This window comes from Symphalangus syndactylus, chromosome 7 (assembly GCF_028878055.3).
Source record: "Symphalangus syndactylus isolate Jambi chromosome 7, NHGRI_mSymSyn1-v2.1_pri, whole genome shotgun sequence".
NCBI classification, from domain to species: domain Eukaryota; kingdom Metazoa; phylum Chordata; class Mammalia; order Primates; family Hylobatidae; genus Symphalangus; species Symphalangus syndactylus.
This window is the reverse complement of record NC_072429.2, coordinates 79,008,669-79,032,698: the sequence shown is the minus strand read 5'-3', so window position 1 is coordinate 79,032,698 and position 24,030 is coordinate 79,008,669. Positions and strand designations below refer to the sequence as shown.

At 42.5% G+C, this 24,030-nt stretch overlaps 1 protein-coding gene across 2 annotated transcripts in view; it reads left to right on the top strand.

Moving 5' to 3' along the window:
* ZNF704 (zinc finger protein 704) overlaps positions 1-24,030 on the top strand; it is a 263,019-nt gene that overhangs the window by 205,821 nt on the left and 33,168 nt on the right. For both annotated transcript variants that reach the window (XR_010121895.1, XM_055286600.2), the window contains exons 5-6: positions 12,617-12,717; positions 23,473-23,740. Coding sequence is in view for 1 of the 2 variants with exons in the window: in XM_055286600.2 (XP_055142575.1) it covers positions 12,617-12,717; positions 23,473-23,740 (369 nt within the window). In the remaining variant the exon portion in view is untranslated. The remainder of the gene's footprint in view (positions 1-12,616; positions 12,718-23,472; positions 23,741-24,030) is intronic.

Sequence of the window (24,030 nt, the reverse complement as noted above, 5' to 3'; positions counted from 1 at the left end):
ATTTTTCCTCTGGGATTTCAAGACAGACTGACAGAACTTCCAAACTCAGAGAAAAACCGGGTTGTGTGAGCCAGGACTCTTGACTTTGGGGAGGTGCAGTTTCCATCATGACCACAAGGTGATGCAGTGACCCTAAATACAGCCATTCAGGGAGTTCATGGGAGAAAATGAATTCTATGGAAGGCCAAAGAGTTAACCATCAATTCCACAAGACCCCAAGAAAGTCAAGAAGCGCTGATCAGAAATGATTTATGTGCCCTTTCCATGCCAGATCCCTGATTCTGTCAGATTCTGGATTCTGTGCATTCCAAAATTGTCATGCCAGCTTTAGGACTTACGTGACTTAAGCAAGTCACTTGGCCTCTTCAGCATCAGTTTCCTCATCTGTAAAATATGGAAAATGGTGGCACCATATTGATGTGGCTGTTGTCAGGAATATACGAGAGGCCCTGTAAAGAGCAATAAATGTTAGCTGCTAATACTTTGCCTTCCCCCCCCCCCCCCCGTTTGGCAACTGCCTGAATGGGGAATTTGAGAAGCATAGGTGTGGAGAGAAGGGGGTGCTTGCCTCCACCCTCCACCCTGACCCACACTGACCGTGCCAATGCCACAGTGGCTCAGGATAACTCCAGATCCTCAGCCACCCTGTGCTCAATTGGGTGTGCATTAGCCCCCCTGCAATGCACTGGGTGAGTGCAGCAAAGACAGTAGCAGCAATTGGGGGCATAAAAGGAAATCTGACTCAGGACTCTGCATTTCAGAACATTGGCAGCATCTCAGAGGCAATTTCTAAATTTCAGCCTTCATCATTTCCATTTATTTCACAGGTGTGTATCTTAACCATGAACAGTTATACCTGTGTATTAGGAAGAACCTCAAGTTAGAGAAGAAAGCACTGAGATAACATAAGGTGCTTCAGTAATAGTTGTATAGTAGCAAACAATTAATCATTTGCTCCACTCTGTATTTTTAATCTTTCAGAGCCAAAAAGCTATGAATCACTTTAAATTGTGAATGGCTGCTCCAAGAAGAAAACAAACCCGTAAAACCCTCACGAATAAGCATGTTGCCAGTCTCTCTGCTGACTTAATTCCTAACCCACTAATTTTGAGCAGAGAGTGCCTCTTGCAAAAAGAACGGCTGTTCCAGAAATAGATCCATCTGTTAAAACTGCTGGGGAGGGTGGTGCTAAGAACAGCAGCTTGGATCAACTGCATGGATTTCATGGTGATGGTACATACAGCATTGTCGGCCAGGGCAGGGAGCTGATTGGCCTCATAGAGAAAATTCAGGATAAAGAGGAGCGATATCTAGGTAACTTAGTGACAAGATCTTAGAATAACCTGTCATGCAGTATATAGGCTCTGGGACATTGGAGTTCAAAGGACTTTAGAAATCTTCTAGCCCAGTCTCAATCTTTCCAAGTTAAAGGACTACTCGGTATGTCTAGAAATGTCCAGATGTCCCCAAAGAGGACATGCACTTATAGAATTCATTGATTGAGAAAACACAAAATGTCTAGGGATTTCTGTTAATTCAGAAATCGTTTTGTTGTTTGTTGTTGCTGTTATATAAATTATTTAAAATCAACTTTACTTAGGTATAATTTTCACATAATAAAATGAACCCAATTTAAGTGTACCATTTAGTGAGTCTTGACTGCTTCTACCTGAGTAACCACCACTCTAACCAAGGCCAGCACTCCTCATACCCCGCTTCAGTCAAAGGCACCACCAAGCCCCAAACAGGCAACCAACCACTGGTATAACTTTCATCACTATAGATTAATGCTGTCTGTTGTAGAATTTCAAGTAAATGGAATTATACAGTGTGTATTTTTGGTATACAAAATACCAAATGTTGGCAACAGGAACTCTCATTTATTGCTGGTAGAAATGTAGAATGGTACAACCACTTTGTAAAACAGTTTGGCAGTTTCTTAGAAAGTTAAATATACACTTACCATATGACCCAGGAATTCCACTCTTAGGTATGTATTTACCTAAGAGATAAGAAAACATATGTCCACAAAAAAACTTGCAGACAAATGTTTATAGCAGCTTTATTCATTATCACCCCAAACTGGAAACAACCCAAATGCCCATCAACAGGTACCTGGATGAACAAATTGTGGTATAACCATACAATGGGATACTTCACCACATAAAAGGGAGCAAACAAGAAACAGTGAGTGAATCAAAAAAAAAAAAAAAAAAAAAAACATTATGCAGAGGGGGAAAAAAAGCCAGGCACAAAAGAATACATTCTGGGTTATTCCATTTACAAAACTGTTTTGTTAATTTTGTATAGACATATCACCAAGCATCTATAAACAGCACATGGAGGTGGGAGGTGAAATTTCATCTGTGCTTTGTATACATTGAATTCACCTGTTACTTTGTATTAACCCCACACACCTTGAAGATCCAAAATCTCTACTCTCATTCAGTCCCCTCATCTTACAAATAAATAAAGCCCCCAAAAGGTAAGGCAACTTGTATACTGTGTAACCGTGAGGTAGCATGAGGTAACATGGCTGCTTCTGGAACCCCTACCAGCTTCTAGGAAGTTACTAATTTTTAAATACACTAGTGCATTTACTGATCTTTTGGCACCTGCTGAGGATCTAGGTGGACCTCTTGACCCTGCAAGAGCCATTGGAGCTGCTGCCAAGGTGTGTGGGTCTTCATGAGACAGGCAGAGGAAGTTTGTATAATGCAGCCAACTCTACCTGCACAGAATAACTTGGCCCTCTCTATCCCTCAAGGTCCCTGGTCCTCTCTGGAGAGGCTTGGATGTGTAAGCCCCTGTCCCTGCCCTGCCATTCCGACACCACACACACACACACACACACGCACACACACACACAAACACACAAGTCACCATACAAAAAAAAAAAATACCTGAAGATCCTCTCAGTCACCTCAGAACATGACGTTAACTCCAGGCTGCTGACTGATAAAGTGATGTTCATGTGCTTTCTAGAATATAGCTTTAGTTGGACTTACACGTCATATGCATGTTATACAATACTTTGAAATACTTCAAAAATGTTATATAATTCTTCAAATTCCAGCCATGTTTCCACTCTTGGACCTGAAGGTGACCTTCAGCAGTCACTGTATCAATCCTAAGTATCACTCTGGGTTCTGCCAAGAAAATAGAAGCTACTTCATATATTCCAAGTATGAAACCATTTTTAAAAAACAGGATTGAGGCTTACTATTGGTAGGGCAAGCAGAGAGAAAATCCGGGAAACCTTGGCCAAAGGTCTCAGCCAATAGACCCAAGGCAGTTGTTCTTAGAGACAGTTCAGAAGCTGCTGCAAAAGTGAAAATCTCTGGGAAGTTCTCTCCAACCATTGTGGCCCACAGCATCAATGATGAGAAATTCTGAAGAGTTTGTCTGGAAGCTGCTATGCATCTCACATCAGGCATATGTGAGATTCCAGGAGTCTGCTCACGACTGCATGGAGCTTCAGCTTCTCCTGGGCCTGTTGCGGGTGTTAAGTAAAGTACACATGTGGAAGCTGCTAGCACAGGACCAGGCACAGAGTGGTTCCCAATCAACGGTGGCCTCCCTCTGTTCTCTTTGCTTTACATGAAGAAGACCATTCTGTTAGACTTGAGGTCTTTGCTGACGTTGGTGTTCTGCAGAAGTGCTTTCCACTGGTGTGAATTTTCAGCTGTTCTCCATGAGCTGGTGGACATTCCAGCTTTGCAAACATCTGTTAGCTCTGCGAGGCGAAGCCAGGGTAGAAGCACAGATGGGACCATTCAGATTTGGCTGCTGCAACTCTGCCAGCAGCTTTGCTTGGTTTGGCTTTCTTGGGCAGGCTTGGACCCATGCGGCAATCTGGGCATTGTTTATTTAGCTATTCTTTCATGTTCTCCTCCTCCCATGGCTTGCTTTTCTTTAGTGTAATAGCAAGTAGTCTGTTTGTAGACAAAGGATTTGTTTCAACTGGATGTAGTTAGGGGACTTTGAAAAGTACTAAACTACCATTTAAAGAGCCTCATGCTTTGCTGCAAGAATGTCTTTGGCCTATGTAGAGACAAATCACTTTAAAAAGGTGTAGACAGGGTTAGGGGAAATCAGTAGGGGGTGGTGCAGGACTCCAGGGGCTAACAACCATGGAAGGCCATTATTAACCCTAACCCCTAGAGCCTAAAGAGGCTCTACAAGGGAGGAATTTCTACAATCCAGAAGGTTACCAGAACTCTGGAAATATAGCTGTTGAGAGGTTACCCAACAGAAAGGGTAACTTTTGGAGGAGAGATGTAGCCGCTGCCCACCTGTGGCCAGGCAGGAGAGAGCCAGGAGGAATCAATACTCTCCTGCCTTGCAATCTCTCCTGCCTCCCAACTGCCTGCCAGTGCCTCTCATTAGCCAAATCCAACCAGAGATCCATGAACCAGAAGCCCTGTTAATGCAGCCTCCTGGGACCCTGAGCATGGTGCAGAAAAGGCATGGCGTAGACCTGTCAGGTCAAATAGGACAGGTCATCAAGTCCCTTAATAGACATGTAACTTCTCACTCAGTGAAGCTTTTCTTACAACTTCATGTTTAAGGTTGTTTAATATACAGTCATATGGCATAATTTAACCAATCCCCTATTGTCAACCTTGAGGTTATTTCTTATTTTTATCTAGTGTAAAAATCTATGTGATGAATATACATATGTCTTTGCAAATATTTTGAATTACCATCTTTGGATAGATTCCTACAAATTGAATTGGCCCAAAGTTATAGGTGTTTCTTAAGCTCTTCTTGCCTTAAGCTGTATTGCCCTCAAATTTAAAGATGGCCCCTATCTGTGCATGTGTAAATTACAAAGGCAGAGCTCTGACAGTCTGGACTAAAATGGGATAATAAATGTGAGATGAGATATTCAAAAGGAATGTCAAAAGGAAGAGGTCGAGGAGAAAGCAGAACTTTGTTTTGGGATTTCCCCCTCCCCCAAAACAGTTGATAGTCTTCCCACTATATGTAATTATGTTTCTGAGTCCACATTTGCAACTGCCTTGCAAATCCACAGCAACTTTCTATATCTCTAGGATGCAACATTGTTTTCTAATCACTTTTGTTGATGACCTGAGTCATTATAAATTAGTAATTTTTCCTACAGCAGATTTTCCATTGTCTGCTGGTGAACTCAGACTTTCCTCAGGTAGCTACCAGTGTAGGGTATGCAAGATTGAAAGAGAAATGTACGATATAAAGTGAAGAGAAAACCATCTTATAATTCAATCCTCACAATGCAGGGCATCACCATGGATGTCCCCTGAGAAGTTAATTTACAGCCAGGTAAGATAAGCAAGTGTTAATCATGCTGAGAAACATTAAATTCTACAGAACAAATCTTTTTGACAAACATTATTTGAACACAGATGATTCACTAAGTAAATTTTACAAAGTGCTATTTAAATAAATTAAGATATCGCAAATGTGGCTCATCTCGGAGGTCCCAAAACACAACCTTTCTGAGATTGAACATAACAAATATTTATTGAGCCAGACACTGTGAGGCACTGGGATAGAATATAGTCTATCCCCAAAGTGCCTCTCAAAAACCCAGCAAAAGGAAAAAAAGGAAAGAGGAGACAAAGTTCATCATATTTCTTAATATCATTACCTAATTTTCTTTGGGTAACAGATTTCTTTGGAGCCTTTAGCAGGAGTTCAAGGAAGGTGTGTGTATGTGTGAAGAGGAGATAAACAATTGCTGTTGGTAGTTATCCTAATTCCAAGTGACTTAACAGAGGATAATGGTCAGCTTCCTTGGATTCTGGGGGTTTGATGCCTCCAAAATGTATCATCTACTTGAAGTAACAAATGAAAATTATGGAAAGAAGTTAAACCAATGGTATTTATTTTTCTGTAATCAGGACCAACCTTAACTACTTTTCAATTTAAAAAACAAATGCTTGACATATTATTGCAAGGACAAAGAACAGTAATCTTACAAATAGTACTTGTTATGGCACAAAAATACCACTGTGATTATCATATCCTAAAACAATCATCAATTTGAGGCCTTAAAAAAAGTCCCATGATGTAGGAGAAATTTGGCTTTATATGTCGTACAATACTATTATATTCATTATGAAAACCTACATCTGACTGACTCATGGGTAAGAGCCATCAGATGACACTGGATAAGTCTTGTAACTTTCTGGAGTCTTGTTTCCCATCATGAATATCAGAAATATGGAAATAGTATCTTACGCTTTGCCCATTCCTTTCCCACTCTCTAAGGCAGGGGTCCCCAACTCCCGGGCCTCGGGGCGGTATCAGTCCGCACACAGCCAGTTAGGAACGCGGCCAAACAGCAGGAGGCGAGCGAACATTACCGCCTGTGCTCCGCCTCCTGCAGGTCAGCAGCCACATTAGCTTCTCATAGGAGCATGAACCCTGTTGTGAACCAGGTTGCGCGCTCCTTATGAGAATCTTAACTAATGCCTGATGGAACAGTTTCATCCCGACATGTGCCATCCTCTCCCAACCTGCACCACATTCCCTGGAAAAACCGGTCCCTGGTGCCAAAAAGGTTGAGGACTGCTGCTGTAAGGCAACTATTTTATCCTTCTCAAGTATCCTCAAACTTCATACACAACCTTCCCTCTTTGTCCTCAGTTCTGACCCCACTTCCTACCTCACTGAAAAATTAGAAACACTCATATAGGAATGCCTTTTTTTCCCTTCTCCACCAAATTAGCAAATTAACTGCATCTGCAGCCACCATGTGGTTTCCCTCCTTTTTCCAGCAGAGAACTGTCCTGTCTCATCCAAGGCAGCCCCTCTCCCTGTACTGTGTGTATTGGCGCTGCTCTCCTGACCTTCGGAAGAACCTCATCCTGTAGCTAACCCCTGCTTCTCTACTGCACCATCAGTTTCCCTGTCTTTGCAGTCATTCCCATCAGCACAGAAACCCACCTTAGTATAACTCATCTTTACAAACCCTCCCTTGACTGCTCATAGGTCAGCAAAATTTCTTGAAAACATTGGCACTTACACTCTCTGTTTTCCTAAATCCCATTTACTCTCCAGTCCATGCCAATCTGACTTCCATCCACAACACTCTACGAGATTTACTGCTATTTAGGCCACCAGCATCCTCCATATGCCAAATCCAAGGAACATTCCCAGTCCTTTTTCAACACAGTTGGTCACCTCTTCCTTCCTAAGACACTTTCTTCTATTTGTGCTTTTAATATCATGATCTGCTGACCACTTCCCTCTCTGACTGCTCCTTCTCAATCTCCAACATAAAATATTGGATGCTGCGGTGCACCTTAATCATCTCTAACTGCATTTTTCCCTAGATGGGCTCATCCACACCCAAGCTTTAAGTGCTCCATCTCCTGACCCCAAATTTATATCTCTATCCCTGAGTCTCCCTGATTCCAGGTTCACATATCCAGTGTCCTGCATGCAATCTCCTTTTGATACATAATAGGCATCTCAAAATTAACGTATCCAAAATTCACCCACAGCTCACCCAGTCATTCAAACCTAAAACATGGGAGTCATCTTTAACACCTTCCGTCTTATCATTCCTCTTAGTCAACCCAACAGCAAGTATTATTAAATCTGCCTCCAAAATATGTCTTGAACGTGTGTATTTTTCTCCATCCTCTCTGCCCAAAGCCTTTAAGCCACCATCTCTTCTCACCTGCAGTGACTTCATGCAGTGACTCCATGCTGGCGATTTCATTTGTTTTCTATCTCAAAACAGAGTAATATTTAAAAAAAAACAAAAAAAACTTAAGTCATATAGTGTCACTCTCTTCCTTCAGTAACTTCTCTTTTATTTTAGAAGAAAATCCAAATTCCTTACCTTTATCTGCAAAGTCCCACATGATCTGACCCTGCTTCTGCACTTTATCTCAAACAAATCACTCCCTCCCACATTTCATTCTAAACACACCGTCATTCTTTCTGGCCTCCAAGAGCCAAGGTCTTTCTCATCTTCAGGCCTCTGCATTTAACTCTTCGCTATGCCTGGAAAACTCTAGCTCTTAGCTTGGCTGGCTCCTTCTCTAACCTTCAGGTCCCAGCTCAATAGTCACCTTCTACAGGCCTCATGCTATATGTGAGGTCATCATGTATTATAATGTCTGTCTCTTCCCTACTAGAATTTCACTTCCTTGAAAGCAGCCTCGTTTCTTTTTTTGTTCTTTATACCCAGAACCTAGAATATTCCTTGCTAAATAGATATTTGGCTTAATGAATGAAAGAATGCCATCAGCAAAAAGGTTAGGAATGAATCAAAAAGTGTTTTCATCTATCATGACTTCATTTCCAGACAGATACTTGGACTGTTGGGTACCTGTATTTTTGCTTGAGTCATTGGTTCTCTTAAGTGGAAGATATTTTCTACAATATAGCTTCATCATTTGAAAAATGGGCAGGAAGCATTCATAGTGTGAGGAGTTGTTCATTAATGTTTGCCATGGTTTGATATGGTTCATTTACCTCCACCAAAATCTCATGTTGGAATTTGATCCCCAGCATAGGGGTGTTGGGAGGTGGGGCCTAGTGGGAGGTGTTTGGGTCATTGGGGTGCATCCCTCTTGAATGGCGTGGTGCCATTCTTACATGGCATGAGAGTCTCACTCTCATGAGACTGGATTGGTTTTTGAGAGAATGGATTAGTTCCCAGGAGAGTGGGTTGTTGTAAAGCCAGAATGCCCCTTAGCTTAGATCCCACTTGGCATATTCCTGCATCACCTTTGACCTCCACTATGATTTAACTCAACACAAAAACCCTCACCAGAACCTGAGCAGGTGCTGGCACCATGCTTCATATGCAGCCTGCAGAACCATGAGCTAAATAAACCTCTTTTCTTTATACCCAGCATCAGGTATTCTTTTATGGCAACGCAAAATGGATTAAGACAGTATTGTTAAGTAATATGCTTTGAATAAAATAGTATTTTGAATTCTGCAGAATTCCTTTTTGTGAACCTAGCAGGTTTGAAGGTGGGATTTAAATAGCCCCCTCTGGCGCATCTTATATTTCATGTGTTTAGATCACTGGCCCAAGGAGGTCAGGAAGGCTGAAATTTGTGAACCGTCTCCTTGGAATAAATACAGGCTCGTAAGGATCATGTACTTAAAGTCTCCTAATGTGTCTTTGCTTCTCCGCATTTTCACATCCCTCAAAGAGCTTCAGCTGTAGCTCATGTAGCTCTGGATCCTACGTCCAGCACTGCACACTGCAGGGAGAACATCATGGAGCTGGGTGTGTGTGCCCAGGAGCTGCAGAAGAAACAGCAAGATTGCTGTGCTGTGAATGCTGGCCACCCAGGCAGAGCCTCTGGGGCACAGTGGGCCACTGGGCTCACGAAGCCCATGTGAACAGTGGGCTCCTTCCGTGGTTGGTAATCTGCTCTAGCAGACTGCTGCAATATGCTGCCACACTTGTCCTCTGCTTGCCATGTTTAAGGCAGTCATTCACCAACACATGAGGACTCTTCAATTCTGGAAGCTCCCAAGTACCGTTTTCAGTTCAGAAACCTATGGAAAATCTTCAACATGGGGTGGCTGTCCAGGTAAATCATTTGGATACTGATTCCATCAGTAATAGCTGATGAGTCATCTTCTAAATATGTGAATGATTGCTTCATAGAATCAAGAGTATGATGGTGTGAACCAGAAGAACTTGATGGCAGATATTCTAGTAGGCACATAAATCAAGCTACATCAGTTCCATCAGTTTGGGAAAGATGCCACCACTGCTGTATGTGTTGGTCAGGGTGGGCTTACTGTTGGAACAACCCATTTTTCTCACATGTCGGTAGCTTAACACAATAAACGTTTGTTTATTTTCATGTCACAGTCCAGTCAGGTCAGTGGAGGTTCTGAAGAGGGTGGATGTCTTCACTCCATACAGCCCTCTGGGGATCCAGGCTTCTTCCTTCTAGTGCAGACGTTCTTAACCTGGAATCCACAGATCCCCAAATGGATACACGGAATCCAGGAGGTCGGTGAACCTGAAAAAGTGTATCTTTATTTTCACCAACCTCTTAACCATAATTTAACATTTCCTGTAATTATGATTTAAGGCATCAAGCCATAATAATGTTAGCACCACCTGTGACTTTAATACCTATTAAAATCATAGATGTTTCATATCACATTACAATTTTAGTAGATATCATGAAATATCATTTATTCATAACACTACTTTAAAATTATGCTAGGTATTAGGCCCAATTCAAGGTGTTGTTATTTACTGCATTAATTAGAGAGTATGTATATTGCCATATTACAAAATTATTTTTTAAGTTCAACTTTTATTTTAGATTCAGGGGGTACCTATGCAGGTTTGTTACATGGGTATATTGCGTGATGCTGGGGTTTGGGATACAATTGAGCCTATCACACAGGTAGTGAACATAGTACCCAATAGATAGCTTTTCAGCACTTACCCCCCTCCCTGCTTCCCTCCTCTAGTAGTCCCCAGTGTCTGTTATTTCCATCTTTATGTCCATGTGTACCCATCGTTTAGCTCCGACTTATAAGTGAGAGCATGCAGTATTTGCTTTTGTTTCCGCATTAATTCACTTAGGATAATAGCCTCCAGCTGCATCCATTTTGCTGCAAAGGACATAATTACATTCGTTTTCATGGCTTTGTAGTACTCCATGATGTATGCGTAACACATTTTATTTATTCATTCCACTGACACCTAGGTTGATTCCACAGTCTTTGCTACTGTGAATAGTGCTGCGATGAACATACAAGTACATGGGTCTTTTTGGTAGAATGATTCATTTTCCTTTGGGTATACACCCAGTAATGGGATTGCTGGGTTGAATAGTAGTTCTATTTTTAGTTCTTTGAGAAATCTCCAAACTGCCTTCCACAGGTGGCTGAACTAATTCATACTCCCGTCAGCAGTGTATATGCATTCTCGTTTCTCTGCAGCCTCGCCAGCATGTATTATTTTTTGACATTTTGATAATAGCCATTCTGACTGGTGTGAGATGGTATCTCATTGTGGTTTTGATTTGCATTTCTCTGATGATTAGTGATATTGAGCATCTTTTCCCTATTTTTTTTGGCCACTTGTATGTCTTCTTTGAGAAATGTCTGTTCATGTCCTTTGACCACTTTTTAATGGGGTTACAAAATATTTAATGTTTTTTTCTAGCTGTATTTCAATACACTTGCATTTCTTTATAGTTTTGTGTATTTTATTTTAAACATTAAAAACCACTATTCTGAGAAGGATTCATAGGTTTCACCAGACTGCCAAAAGGGTTCACGGCAAACAAAAAATTAAGAACTCTGATCTGGTGGTTTTGCTATCCCCTAAGACCTTTGTGTCCTTTGCATCTAGCCAGCAGAGCAAACTGAGGGTGACACTGGGAAGTAGTTTAGGGGCAAGGCTTAGAAGGAATGTGTGTCACTTCTCATCCATCAGCCCTAATTCAGTGACGTCATCCCATTTGACTGCAAGGGAGTCTGGGAAACGAGGTCTAGCTGTGTACCCAGCAGGAAAAGGAAATGGGGCTTGGTGAACACGTGGAAGTGACTGTCACCATACCCAAGGGAATAGTCAGCAAAGAGATGGCATCCCAATGACAAGGGACCTCCCTGGAGAAAACTCACTTTCTATAAAATTTACTCTAGGATGCATAATCATAATAATCCTGTAATAGCTGCTGTTGGTTGAATGGTTATTCCTGTCAGCATTCTGCTAACTGATTCACTTCCATGATGTCATTTAATCCTCATAATAATGCTGTGAAACAGGTACTATTATTATTCCTATTTTATAAATAAGAGCACTGAGAACTTGAGAAATAAGCCCAAAATCAGTGCTCTCAATCATGGCACTGGACTGTTTTGGAAAATATTGCCCCAGCCTGGGCAACATGGCAAAACCATGTCTTTACCAAGAATACAAAAAATTAGCTAGGCGTGGTGGCGTGTACCTATGGTCGCAACTACTTGGGAGGCTAAGGTGGGAGGATCTCTTGAGCCCAGGAGGCAGAAGCTGCAGTGATCCAAGATTGTGCCGCTGCACTCCAGCCTGAGTGACAGAATGGGACCCATCTCTGAAAAAAAAGGAAAAGAAAATACTGTGACCCTTGTTGAAGAGGTGGAATTTTGTACTGGTGGAGGGGATGGTTTCTGGAGCCAGAGTCCCTGGATTCATATTTCAACTTTGCCAGTAGCTGGTTCATTGACTGGACACTTTTTACTGGAGCTTTCTATGCATCTGTAAAATGGAGATTAATATTAGTATCTGTCTTTTAGGGTTAAAGGAGATAAACACTTAAGACAGCACCTGGCACATAGTAAGTGCTCAGTGAATGTTATCCACTGTTTAGACAGCCAGAATGGCCCTGTGACTACCTTCATGAACATGATCCGAAATATTCCAGCAGAGCCCATTTCTCTTGAAGGATATGAGGAAATAACTGAGGCTACCAAGATACTCATAAACCTAGGGGTGCCTACAATAGTGTGCTGTGTTACAGTCAAGAGGCTGGGGATGCTGTTACTTTTCTAATGAAGGAAAAAAATATGTTGGGATGACACAAAGAAAATGTTGTTAGAAAATAGTTTCCATTTTAATATCACTCTCTCCCCTTTACAGAATTCCATGAAGGTGATGTTCAAATGCCTCTGGAAAAACTGTGGGAAGGTGCTGAGCACTGCTGCAGGTATCCAGAAACACATCCGGACCATCCATCTGGGGTAAGGCAGCCCTCTCTTCAGGAATGTAGCCCCCATCTGCTCAGTCTAGGGCCATCTGCACTCAGAAATTGCACACCACGCTGTGCCTTAAAGATTCTGGACACTGGGCTGGCTTGGCCTTCCTCATCTCTAGAGAGATGGCCACTGCAGATCATCTAAGCCAATATGGCACGGTGGAAAGAACAAGGATGTAACATCCTAGAGCCTCATTAGTTCACTTACTGAGTCACTTTAGGCAAGTTGCTGCCCTGAGCCCCAGTTCCCTATGGAAATTTATAATAATGTCAGCTCTTCAGGGTCAAGTGTGAGTGCCAAAGATAAAATGTATGTGAGAGAGACTTTAAAGTACAAAACACTAGAGTAACCTGGAATCTGTGATTGGAAGCTTCAAGGGGTCCTTGAACCCACTGAAATTACCTGTGGAATGAAGCGTACATTTATCTTCCAGTGGAGAGTATTCATGACTTTAAGCCTCACAGGCATATATAGCCTAAAAAGGGTTCAAGAATCACCACACCAATCGACACTGCTGTTGCTGTTCTTACGAGATCACTTTCTGTTGCTCAAATAAGCCGTTTATTTGTAAAATCTATACTTTTCCTCATATTATATAACAACCTTCTAAAAGAAAGATAAAATGAAGGTTTAGGAGCCATAGCAGTTACAGGTCACCCCAGGGGGGCAGTGGTATTCCATCAGTCTTGTGCTTTTTGCCCTGAGTCTATCTTGCCCAGGGATCTGAGAAGGGACCTTGAGAGGCTGTAAGTCAGAACCAGTGTTCATAAGGCAAACACACATGCACAGCCAGGCTCCTGTGTGCCACAAGATAAGTGCAGAGAAATAAATGCAGCAGTCACTTTACCCAGCAAGGGATACATTTAGAAAATGCATCATGCCCAACAAGTGATATAGGCAGAAGGTGAAAATAGCTTCTAAGGTGATGTTGCTAATCATGAGGGTGGCTCCATAGTGACCATGGAGAGAAACAGGGATCTAGCTCTCTAATCATCCAGGCTGATGTTTGGGGACACACCAGAGCCTTCCAGAGCATATTACCCGTAGGTCACCAGGCACTGGAGATATGGCCTGGTAAGGCTTCCCTGGCCAGAGTCTACCTTATGTGTAAGAAATACGAATTGAAATACCTCAGGGAAGAACACCCTCCTTCTGCTCCTCAAGCCTTCAGGGAAGGAAATCTTGCAGTGTCTCCCCTGAAATCTCATTGTCAAGACAATTCACAATGTAAGCAGCTCAGTTTTTTTTAAAGGTTTAGAAAGAACTTCCCAAAGCTAGAGCCAGGAGGTAGAGTATTTGTTTTAAAGTCTGTCTGCCCAGAAAATTGAGTCCTATTCAGTCCCATCAGAAGCATATGCTGTTTATATGTATTTATAGACCCTGGAATTGGTATTACATGTTAGTCCTGTGAGTTCCTGGGGTGCTCTCACAGTGGGTGGAATCTAAAATGCAACCACTTTGCTTTCCTAGGATCCCCTTTTTCCTGATGTGCTTTTAGAATTTCCCTGATGAATTATGGTTCATAGCCCTGCCAGGCACCACACAGGAATGGGCCTGGGTTAGCAGGACTCTGAGGCTAATCTATGCTTATGAAGCCCAGGGCCTGTGCTCTCTCATGCACTGGGAGAGGGAACATACCTTTGCCTTTATCCATGCACTCAATTACATGGCTGTAGGATGATGGGGCATTTTTAATGAGTATTAGCTGGTGAGGGGATGAGGAGGGAAACATGTCAAAGCCAGAAGAAAATATGCCCTCACCTCTGATGCATCTGCAGTACACACCATGCCTGTATAAAAAGCACACAGCTTTCAATCTCACTCCATTCTTACACACCAGCGGCTGGTCCTGATTTAACCCCACGTGGGACACACAATGTCCCCCAGGCCTGTGTGTCTATTAGTAGCACTTGGCAGCTAGCAGCAACTCAACCTGCCTTTAACTGGAAAGGAAGTGGGGACAGGAATAGAACAGATGCTTGTTCTTCTTCCCACTCTCTGGGGTCTTTAATGGTATGCTGGTCACAAGGCCAAGCCCTGCCAGACCTGATACGGTGCAAAGACACCTCCCCAGGCGCCTCAGCCTGGGAGCTCCATGAGCTAGGCTGGGACAAGCCACTGATTTGAACAAACAGACAGGCCTGTGAAGAGGTGAGGCATGGATTTTTATGTTAGATTCTATGCAGGGCTTATTAGTGGGGAAAAGGTATGTTCTGAGTCAGGGATCTGCTGCTGCTGCTGCTGCAGTGAGGGGACACCCGTGGCCTCTGCCCAGCCATCCCCAAAGCCAGATTTCTAGAGAAGAGAAGCACCACTTCTCTACAAACTCACAAATCATCTAATAAACATTTTCTGACATTATGGAGGGTTATTTTATTTTACCCAAAACTTTCTGTGGAAAAGTACAATGTTCTGTGTTTCAGGGAGAGGAATTTTGAAAACACCTAAGAAGCTACTTTTCCTGGCGATGGTGAAAATTGAGACCTTCTAACATCATCTTTGTTTTTATTTAATAAGCATTTTACATAGTATTTATATTGTGTCAGATCTGCTTCTAAGCACCCTATATTTATTAGCTTAATCATCACAATAATCTGATACTATAATTAATGATCCCCATTTTATAAGTGGAGAAACTGAGGAACGGGGGCTATATGTAGGCCACCAAAATCATGCACACAACTAGAATGTGTAGGAGTCAGAGTTTGAACCTAGGAAGTCTAACCTCAGAATCCATTCTCTTAATCACTGTGCTACAACAACCTCAGCTGCATTCATTCACTCATTCATTCAGGCAACATTTACTAGGTACCTACCCTCTGCCAAATACACCAATATGTGTGGAGTGACACATGATGAACAAAACACATCCCTAGAGAATCAGTCATAGTGAGGCAACAAAGAGGTTTAACAAAATACAGACAGGTAGCCAGTGATTAACAAAACAGATGAGTAAACACACTTCAGAGGGAGCACAGAGCACTAACAGTTAGGAGTGAAGTCCTAACTCCCAACCTTCAGAATACACCCAGGACTTAACGTCTCGGCCCTTGCACTGCTCGCCTGCCCTGCTCATCTGGACTATTGCTGACAACAGCTCCTTGGTGGCCTCTGCTTTTGCTTTTGTCTTCCTGTCCTCTATTTCCCAGACAGTATCCAGAGTGATCCTTTTAAAATTAAGTTAGAGTTCTGAAAACCCCCAGTGGCTTCCACCACATTCAGAATGCAAGCCAAAGCCATCGCGGTGGGCTACAGGCCCTGGATGACCTTGCCTCTGCCCTGTTCTCACTCCTCCCGTCACTCCCTGGGATCCCGAGCTCCAGCCTCTGGCCTCTCTGCCAGGCCCGCCCACTTGAGAGCTGTGTGTCACTTCTCCCTGGTGTGTTTTCACTGCGGATGCCACCATGGTGTCTCCCTCACTTCCTCCAGGCAGGTCTCTACTCAAACGTCACCTCCTCAGAGAGGCTTCCTCTGGCCACTCTCTTTAAAATAGTGGTGGCTCACGCTTGTAATCCCAGCACTTTGGGAGGCCGAGGCAGGTGGATCACAGGGTCAGGAGATCGAGACCACGGTGAAACCCCGTCTCTACTAAAAATACAAAAAATTAGCCGGGTGTGGTGGCGGGCGCCTGTAGTCCCAGCTACTCGGAGAGGCTGAGGCAGGAGAATGGCGTGAACCCGGGAGGCGGAGCTTGCAGTGAGCCGAGATTGCGCCACTGCACTCCAGCCTGGGTGACAGCGAGACTCCGTCTCAAAAAAAAAAAAAAAAATTAAATTAAATTAAAAAAAAAAAAAAAAAAAAATAGTGCCCCCATCACTAATCCTGCTTAACAACACTATTATGCTGCTGAATTTTTCTTTCTGGGGCTTAGTAAACCTGATATATTAAATATCTATTTTTTTAATTATTTTTTAATTTTTTTTCTTCTGAGATTATTGATCAATGTAATTTTAAGGTTTTTGCTTCTTTTTTTTTTTTTATTATACTTTAGGGTTTTAGGGTACATGTGCACAATGTGCAGGTTTGTTACATATGTATCCATGTGCCATGTTGATTTCAGCACCCATTAACTCGTCATTTAGCATTAGGTGTATCTCCTAATGCTGTCCCTCCCCCCTCCCCCCACCCCACAACAGTCCCCGGAGTGTGATGTTCCCCTTCCTGTGTCCATGAGTTCTCATTGTTCAATTCCCACCTATGAGTGAAAACATGCGGTGTTTGGTTTTTTGTCCTTGCGATAGTTTACTGAGAATGATGTTTTCCAGTTTCATCCATGTCCCTACAAAGGACACGAACTCATCATTTTTTATGGCTGCATAGTATTCCATGGTGTATATGTGCCACATTTTCTTAATCCAGTCTATTGTTGTTGGACATTTGGGTTGGTTCCAAGTCTTTGCTATTGTGAATAGTGCCGCAATAAACATACGTGTGCATGTGTCTTTATAGCAGCATGATTTATAGTCCTTTGGGTATATACCCGGTAATGGGATGGCTGGGTCAAATGGTATTTCTAGTTTGAGATCCCTGAGGAATCGCCACACTGACTTCCACAATGGGTGAACTAGTTTACAGTCCCACCAACAGTGTAAAAGTGTTCCTATTTCTCCACATCCTCTCCAGCACCTGTTGTTTCCTGATTTTTTAAGGATGGCCATTCTAACTGGTGTGAGATGGTATCTCACTGTGGTTTTGATTTGCATTTCTCTGATGGCCAGTGATGATGAGCATTTCTTCATGTGTTTTTTGGCTGCATAAATGTCTTCTTTTGAGAAGTGTCTGTTCATGTCCTTTGCCCACTTTTTGATGGGGTTGTTTGTTTTTTTCTTGTAAATTTATTTGAGTTCATTGTAGATTCTAGATATTAGCCCTTTGTCAGATGAGTAGGTTGCAAAAATTTTCTCCCATTCTGTAGGTTGCCTGTTCACTCTGATGATAGTTTCTTTTGCTGTGCAGAAGCTCTTTAGTTTAATGAGATCCCATTTGTCGATTTTGGCTTTTGTTGCCATTGCTTTTGGTGTTTTAGACATGAAGTCCTTGCCCACGCCTATGTCCTGAATGGTATTGCCTAGGTTTTCTTGTAGGATTTTAATGGTTTTAGGTCTAACATATAAGTCTTTAATCCATCTTGAATTAATTTTTGTATAAGGTGTAAGGAAGGGATCCAGTTGCAGCTTTCTACATATGGCTAGCCAGTTTTCCCAGCACCATTTATTAAATAGGGAATCCTTTCCCCATTTCTTGTTTTTGTAAGGTTTGCCAAAGATCAGATAGTTGTAGCTATGCGGCATCATTTCTGAGGGCTCTGTTCTGTTCCATTGATCTATGTCTCTGTTGTGGTACCAGTACCATGCTGTTTTGGTTACTGTAGCCTTGTAGTATAGTTTAAAGTCAGGTAGCGTGATACCTCCAGCTTTGTTCTTTTGGCTTAGGATTGACTTGGCGATGCGGGCTCTTTTTTGGTTCCATATGAACTTTAAAGTAGTTTTTTCCAATTCTGTGAAGAAAGTCATTGGTAGCTTGATGGGGATGGCATTGAATCTATAAATTACCTTGGGCAGTATGGCCATTTTCACGATATTGATTCTTCCAACCCATGAGCATGGAATGTTCTTCCATTTGTTTGTATCCTCTTTTATTTCATTGAGCAGTGGTTTGTAGTTCTCCTTGAAGAGGTCCTTCACATCCCTTGTAAGTTGGATTCCTAGGTATTTTATTCTCTTTGAAGCAATTGTGAATGGGAGTTCACTCATGATTTGGCTCTCTGTTTGTCTGTTATTGGTGTACAAGAATGCTTGTGATTTTTGTACATTAATTTTGTATCCTGAGACTTTGCTGAAGTTGCTAATCAGCTTAAGGAGATTTTGGGCTGAGACAATGGGGTTTTCTGGATATACAATCATGTCGTCTGCAAACAGGGACAATTTGACTTCCTCTTTTCCTAATTGAATACCCTTTATTTCCTTCTCCTGCCTGATTGCTCTGGCCAGAACTTCCAGCACTATGTTGAATAGGAGCGGTGAGAGAGGGCATCCCTATCTTTTGCCAGTTTTCAGAGGGAATGCTTCCAGTTTTTGCCCATTCAGTATGATATTGGCTGTGGGTTTGTCGTAGATAGCTCTTATTATTTTGAGATACATCCCATCAATACCTAATTTATTGAGAGTTTGTAGCATGAAGGGTTGTTGAATTTTGTCAAAGGCCTTTTCTGCATCTATTGAGATAATCATGTGATTTTTGTCTTTGGTTCTGTTTATATGCTGGATTACATTTATTGATTTGCGTATGTTGAACCAGCCTTGCATCCCAGGATGAAGGCCACTTGATTATGGTGGATAAGCTTTTTGATGTGCTGCTGGATTCGGTTTGCCAGTATTTTATTGAGGATTTTTGCATCAATGTTCATCAAGGATATTGGTCTGAAATTCTCTTTTTTGGTTATGTCTCTGCCGGGCTTTGGTATCAGGATGATGCTGGCTTCGTAAAATGTGTTAGGGAGGATACCCTCTTTTTCTATCGATTGGAATAGTTTCAGAAGGAATGGTACCAGTTCCTCCTTGTACCTCTGGTAGAATTCAGCTGTGAATCCATCAGGTCCTGGACTCATTTTGGTTGGTAAGCTATTGATTATTGCCACAATTTCAGAACCTGTTATTGGTCTATTCAGAGATTCAACTTCTTCCTGGTTTAGTCTTGGGAGGGTGTATTTGTCGAGGAATTTATCCATTTCTTCTAGATTTTCTAGTTTATTTGCATAGAGGTGTTTGTAGTATTCTCTGATGGTAGATTGTATTTCTGTGGGATCGGTGGTGATATCCCCTTTTTCGTTTTTTATTGCATCTATTTGATTCTTCTCTCTTTTCTTTTTTATTAGTCTTGCTAGTGGTCTATCAATTTTGTTGATCTTTTCAAAAAACCAGCTCCTGGATTCATTAATTTTTTGAAGGGTTTTTTGTGTCTCTATTTCCTTCAGTTCTGCTCTGATTTTAGTTATTTCTAGCCTTCTGCTAGCTTTTGAATGTATTTGCTCTTGCTTTTCTAGTTCTTTTAATTGTGATGTTAGGGTGTCAATTTTGGATCTTTCCTGCTTTCTCTTGTGGGCATTTAGTGCTATAAATTTCCCTCTACACACTGCTTTGAACGTGTCCCAGAGATTCTGGTATGTTGTGTCTTTGTTCTCGTTGGTTTCAAAGAACATCTTTATTTCTGCCTTCATTTCATTATGTACCCAATAGTCATTCAGGAGCAGGTTGTTCAGTTTCCATGTAGTTGAGCGGTTTTGAGCGAGTTTCTTAATCCTGAGTTCTAGTTTGATTGCACTGTGGTCTGAGAGACAGTTTGTTATAATTTCTGTTCTTTTACATTTGCTGAGGAGAGCTTTACTTCCAACTATGTGGTCAATTTTGGAATAGGTGTGGTGTGGTGCTGAAAAAAATGTATATTCTGTTGACTTGGGGTGGAGAGTTCTGTAGATGTCTATTAGGTCCACTTTATGTAGAGCTGAGTTCAATTCCTGGATATCCTTGTTAACTTTCTGTTTTGTTGATCTGTCTAATGTTGACAGTGGGGTGTTAAAATCTCCCATTATTATTGTGTGAGAGTTTAAGTCCCTTTGTAGGTCACTGAGGACTTGCTTTATGAATCTGGGTGCTCCTGTGTTGGGTGCATATATATTTAGGATAGTTAGCTCTTCTTGTTGAATTGATCCCTTTACCATTATGTAATGGCCTTCTTTGTCTCTTTTGATCTTTGTTGGTTTAAAGTCTTTTTTATCAGAGACTAGGATTGCAACCCCTGCCTTTTTTTGTTTTCCATTTGCTTGATAGATCTTCCTCCATCCCTTTATTTTGAGTCTATGTGTGTCTCTGCACGTGAGATGGGTTTCCTGAATACAGCACACTGATGGGTCCTGACTCCTTATCCAGTTTGCCAGTCTGTGTCTTTTGATTGGAGCATTTAGCCCATTTACATTTAACGTTAATATTGTTATGTGTGAATCTGATCCTGTCATTATGATGTTAGTTGCTGTAGTTTCTTCCTAGCCTCGATGGTCTTTACAATTTGGCGTATTTTTGCAGTGGCTGGTACCGGTTGTTCCTTTCCATGTTTAGTGCTTCCTTCAGGAGCTCTTTTAGGGCAGGCCTGGTGGTGACAAAATCACTCAGCGTTTGCTTGTCTGTAAAGTATTTTATTTCTCCTTCACTTATGAAGCTTAGTTTGGCGGGATAGGAAATTCTGGGTTGAAAATTCTTTTCTTTAAGAATGTTGAATATCGGCCCCCACTCTCTTCTGGCTTGTAGAGTTTCTGCCGAGAGATCAGCTGTTAGTCTGATGGGCTTCCCTTTGTGGGTAACCCGACCTTTCTCTCTGGCTGCCCTTAACATTTTTTCCTTCATTTCAACTTTGGTGAATCTGACAATTATGTGTCTTGGAGTTGCTCTTCTCAAGGAGTATCTTTGTGGCGTTCTCTGTATTTCCTGAATCTGAATGCTGGCCTGCCTTGCTAGATTGGGGAAGTTCTCCTGGATAATATCTTGCAGAGTGTTTTCCAACTTGGTTCCATTCTCCCCATCATTTTCAGGTACACCAATCAGATGTAGGTTTGGTCTTTTCACATAGTCCCAAATTTCTTGGAGGCTTTGTTCATTTCTTTTTATTCTTTTTTCTCTAAACTTCCCTTCTGTCTTCATTTCATTCATTTCATTGTCCATCAGCGATACCCTTTCTTCCAGTTGATCGCATCTGCTACTGAGGCTTCTGCAATCTTCGCGTAGTTCTCGAAACTTGGCTTTCAGCTCCATCGGCTCCTTTAAGCCCTTCTCTCCATTGGTTATTCTAGTTATCCATTCTTCTAATTTTTTTTCAAAGTTTTTAACTTCTTTGCTATTGTTTTGAATTTCCTCTCGTAGCTCAGAGTAGTTTGATCGTCTGAAGCCTTCTTCTCTCAACTCGTCAAAGTCATCCTCCATCCAGCTTTGTTCCGTTGCTGGTGAGGAACTGCGTTCCTTTGGAGGAGGAGAGGTGCTCTGTTTTTTAGAGTTTCCAGTTTTTTGCTCTGTTTTTTCCCCATCTTTGTGGTTTTATTTACTTTTTGTCTTTGATGATGGTGATGTACAGATGGGTTTTTGGTGTGGATGTCCTTTCTGTTTGTTAGTTTTCCTTCTACCAGACAGGACCCTCAGCTGCAGGTCTGTTGGAGTTTACTAGAGGTCCACTCCAGACCCTGTTTGGCTGGGTGTCAGCAGCGGTGGCTGCAGAACAGCGGATTTTCGTGAGACCACAAATTCAGCTGTCTGATAGTTCCTCTGAAAGTTTTGTCTCAGAGGAGTACCCGGCTGAATGAGGTGTGAGTCTGTCCCTACTGGGGGGTGCCTCCCAGTTAGGCTGCTCAGGGGTGAGGGACCCACTTTAGGAGGCAGTCTGTCCGTTCTCAGATCTCCAGCTGCGTGCTGGGAGAACCACTACTCTCTTCAAAGCTGTCAGTCAGACAGGGACATTTAAGTCTGTGGAGGTTCTTGCTGAGTTTTTGGTTGTCTGTGCCCTGCCCCCAGAGGTGGAGCCTACAGAGGCAGGCAGGCCTCCTTGAGCTGTGGTGGGCTCCACCCAGTTCGAGCTTCCTGGCTGCTTTGTTTACCTAAGCAAGCCTGGGCAATGGCGGGCGCCCCTCCCCCAGCCTCGCTGCCGCCTTGCAGCTTTATCTCAGACTGCTGTGCTAGCAATCAGCGAGACTCCGTGGGCATAGGACCCTCCGAGCCAGGTGCGGGACACAATCTCCTAGTGTGCCGTTTTCCAGGCCCGTTGGAAAAGCGCAGTATTAGGATGGGACTGACCCGATATTCCAGGTGCCGTCTGTTTCCCCTTTCTTTGACTAGGAAAGGGAACTCCCTGACCCCTTGCGCTTCCCGAGTGAGGCAATGCCTCGCCCTGCTTCGGCTTGCGCACAGTGCGCTTCACCGACTGTCCTGCACCCACTGTTAGGCACTCCCCAGTGAGATGAAAGCGGTACCTCAAGCAGAAATGCAGAAATCACCCGTCTTCTGTGTCACTGGGGCTGGGAGCTGGAGACCGGAGCTGTTCCTATTCGGCCATCTTGGCTCCTCCTAGGTTTTTTTTTTAATTTTTTAATTTTTTAAATCTCTGTTATCAGAGATTGAATGAGGGGTACAAGTGCAGTTTTGTTACATGGCTGTGTTGCACAGTGATAAAGCCTGGACTTTTAGTGTAACCAACATCCAAATAGTGAACGTGGTACCCCTTAAGTCATTTCTCATCCCTCACCTCCCTCCCACCCTCCCCATTTGAAAGTCTCTAATGTCTATTATTTCACTTTCTATGTCCATGTATACACATTATTTACTCCCACTTAATAAATATCTATTTCTTTAGGGGTTTCTTATCTGCCTGTAAGTTCCCACTATAAGTTCCATCAGGGTGGAGTCTATATTTTATTCACTGTGTTATCAGGAGACCCTGGAACAGTGCCTGAACATACTAGATTCTCAATAAATCATTGTTGAATAATTGATTGAATGAGTGAATGAATTAATGAATTGCTTTAAGACATCAAGGAAGGGTTCCCTGGAAGTGGACAGTTGAACTGAGTGCTGCAGGATAAGGAAGAGTTTGCAAGGCAAACAAGAGGGAGGAAAAGCAATCCAGACAGGGGAAATGAATGTGAAAGATTTCAAGACAAGAAAACAGATTGGCTTAGTATGATTGTTTTCCTCTCTTTTGCATTAGGCGCGTTGGAGACTCTGACTACAGTGATGGAGAAGAGGACTTTTACTACACTGAGATCAAGCTCAACACAGACTCAGTGGCAGACGGGCTGAGCAGCCTGGCCCCGGTCTCACCTTCCCAGTCCCTGGCTTCACCTCCTACTTTCCCCATCCCGGATTCAAGCCGAACAGAAACTCCTTGTGCCAAAACGGAGACTAAGTTGATGACGCCCTTGAGCCGCTCAGCTCCCACCACCCTCTACCTCGTGCACACTGACCATGCTTATCAGGTGACTTGCAGGGGACTGTGAGAGCAATCACTTTGACCTTGACCAAAACCAGGGGCCAGCTGGCCTATGAGTAAAAGACAACTCATCTATATAATGAGAGAGTTGGAACACACACTAGTTGATCTACAAGGTCCTTCCCAAAGCATAAACTTAGAAATATTGAGACTTTTCTGTTTATAGAAATTATAAATGTTCAGCATAGAAAATATTAAACACAGTAAAGAAAGAAAATTCATCCCTAATTCCAAACCTTAGTTAATATTTTTTGTATGTACTTCAAGACTTTGTTC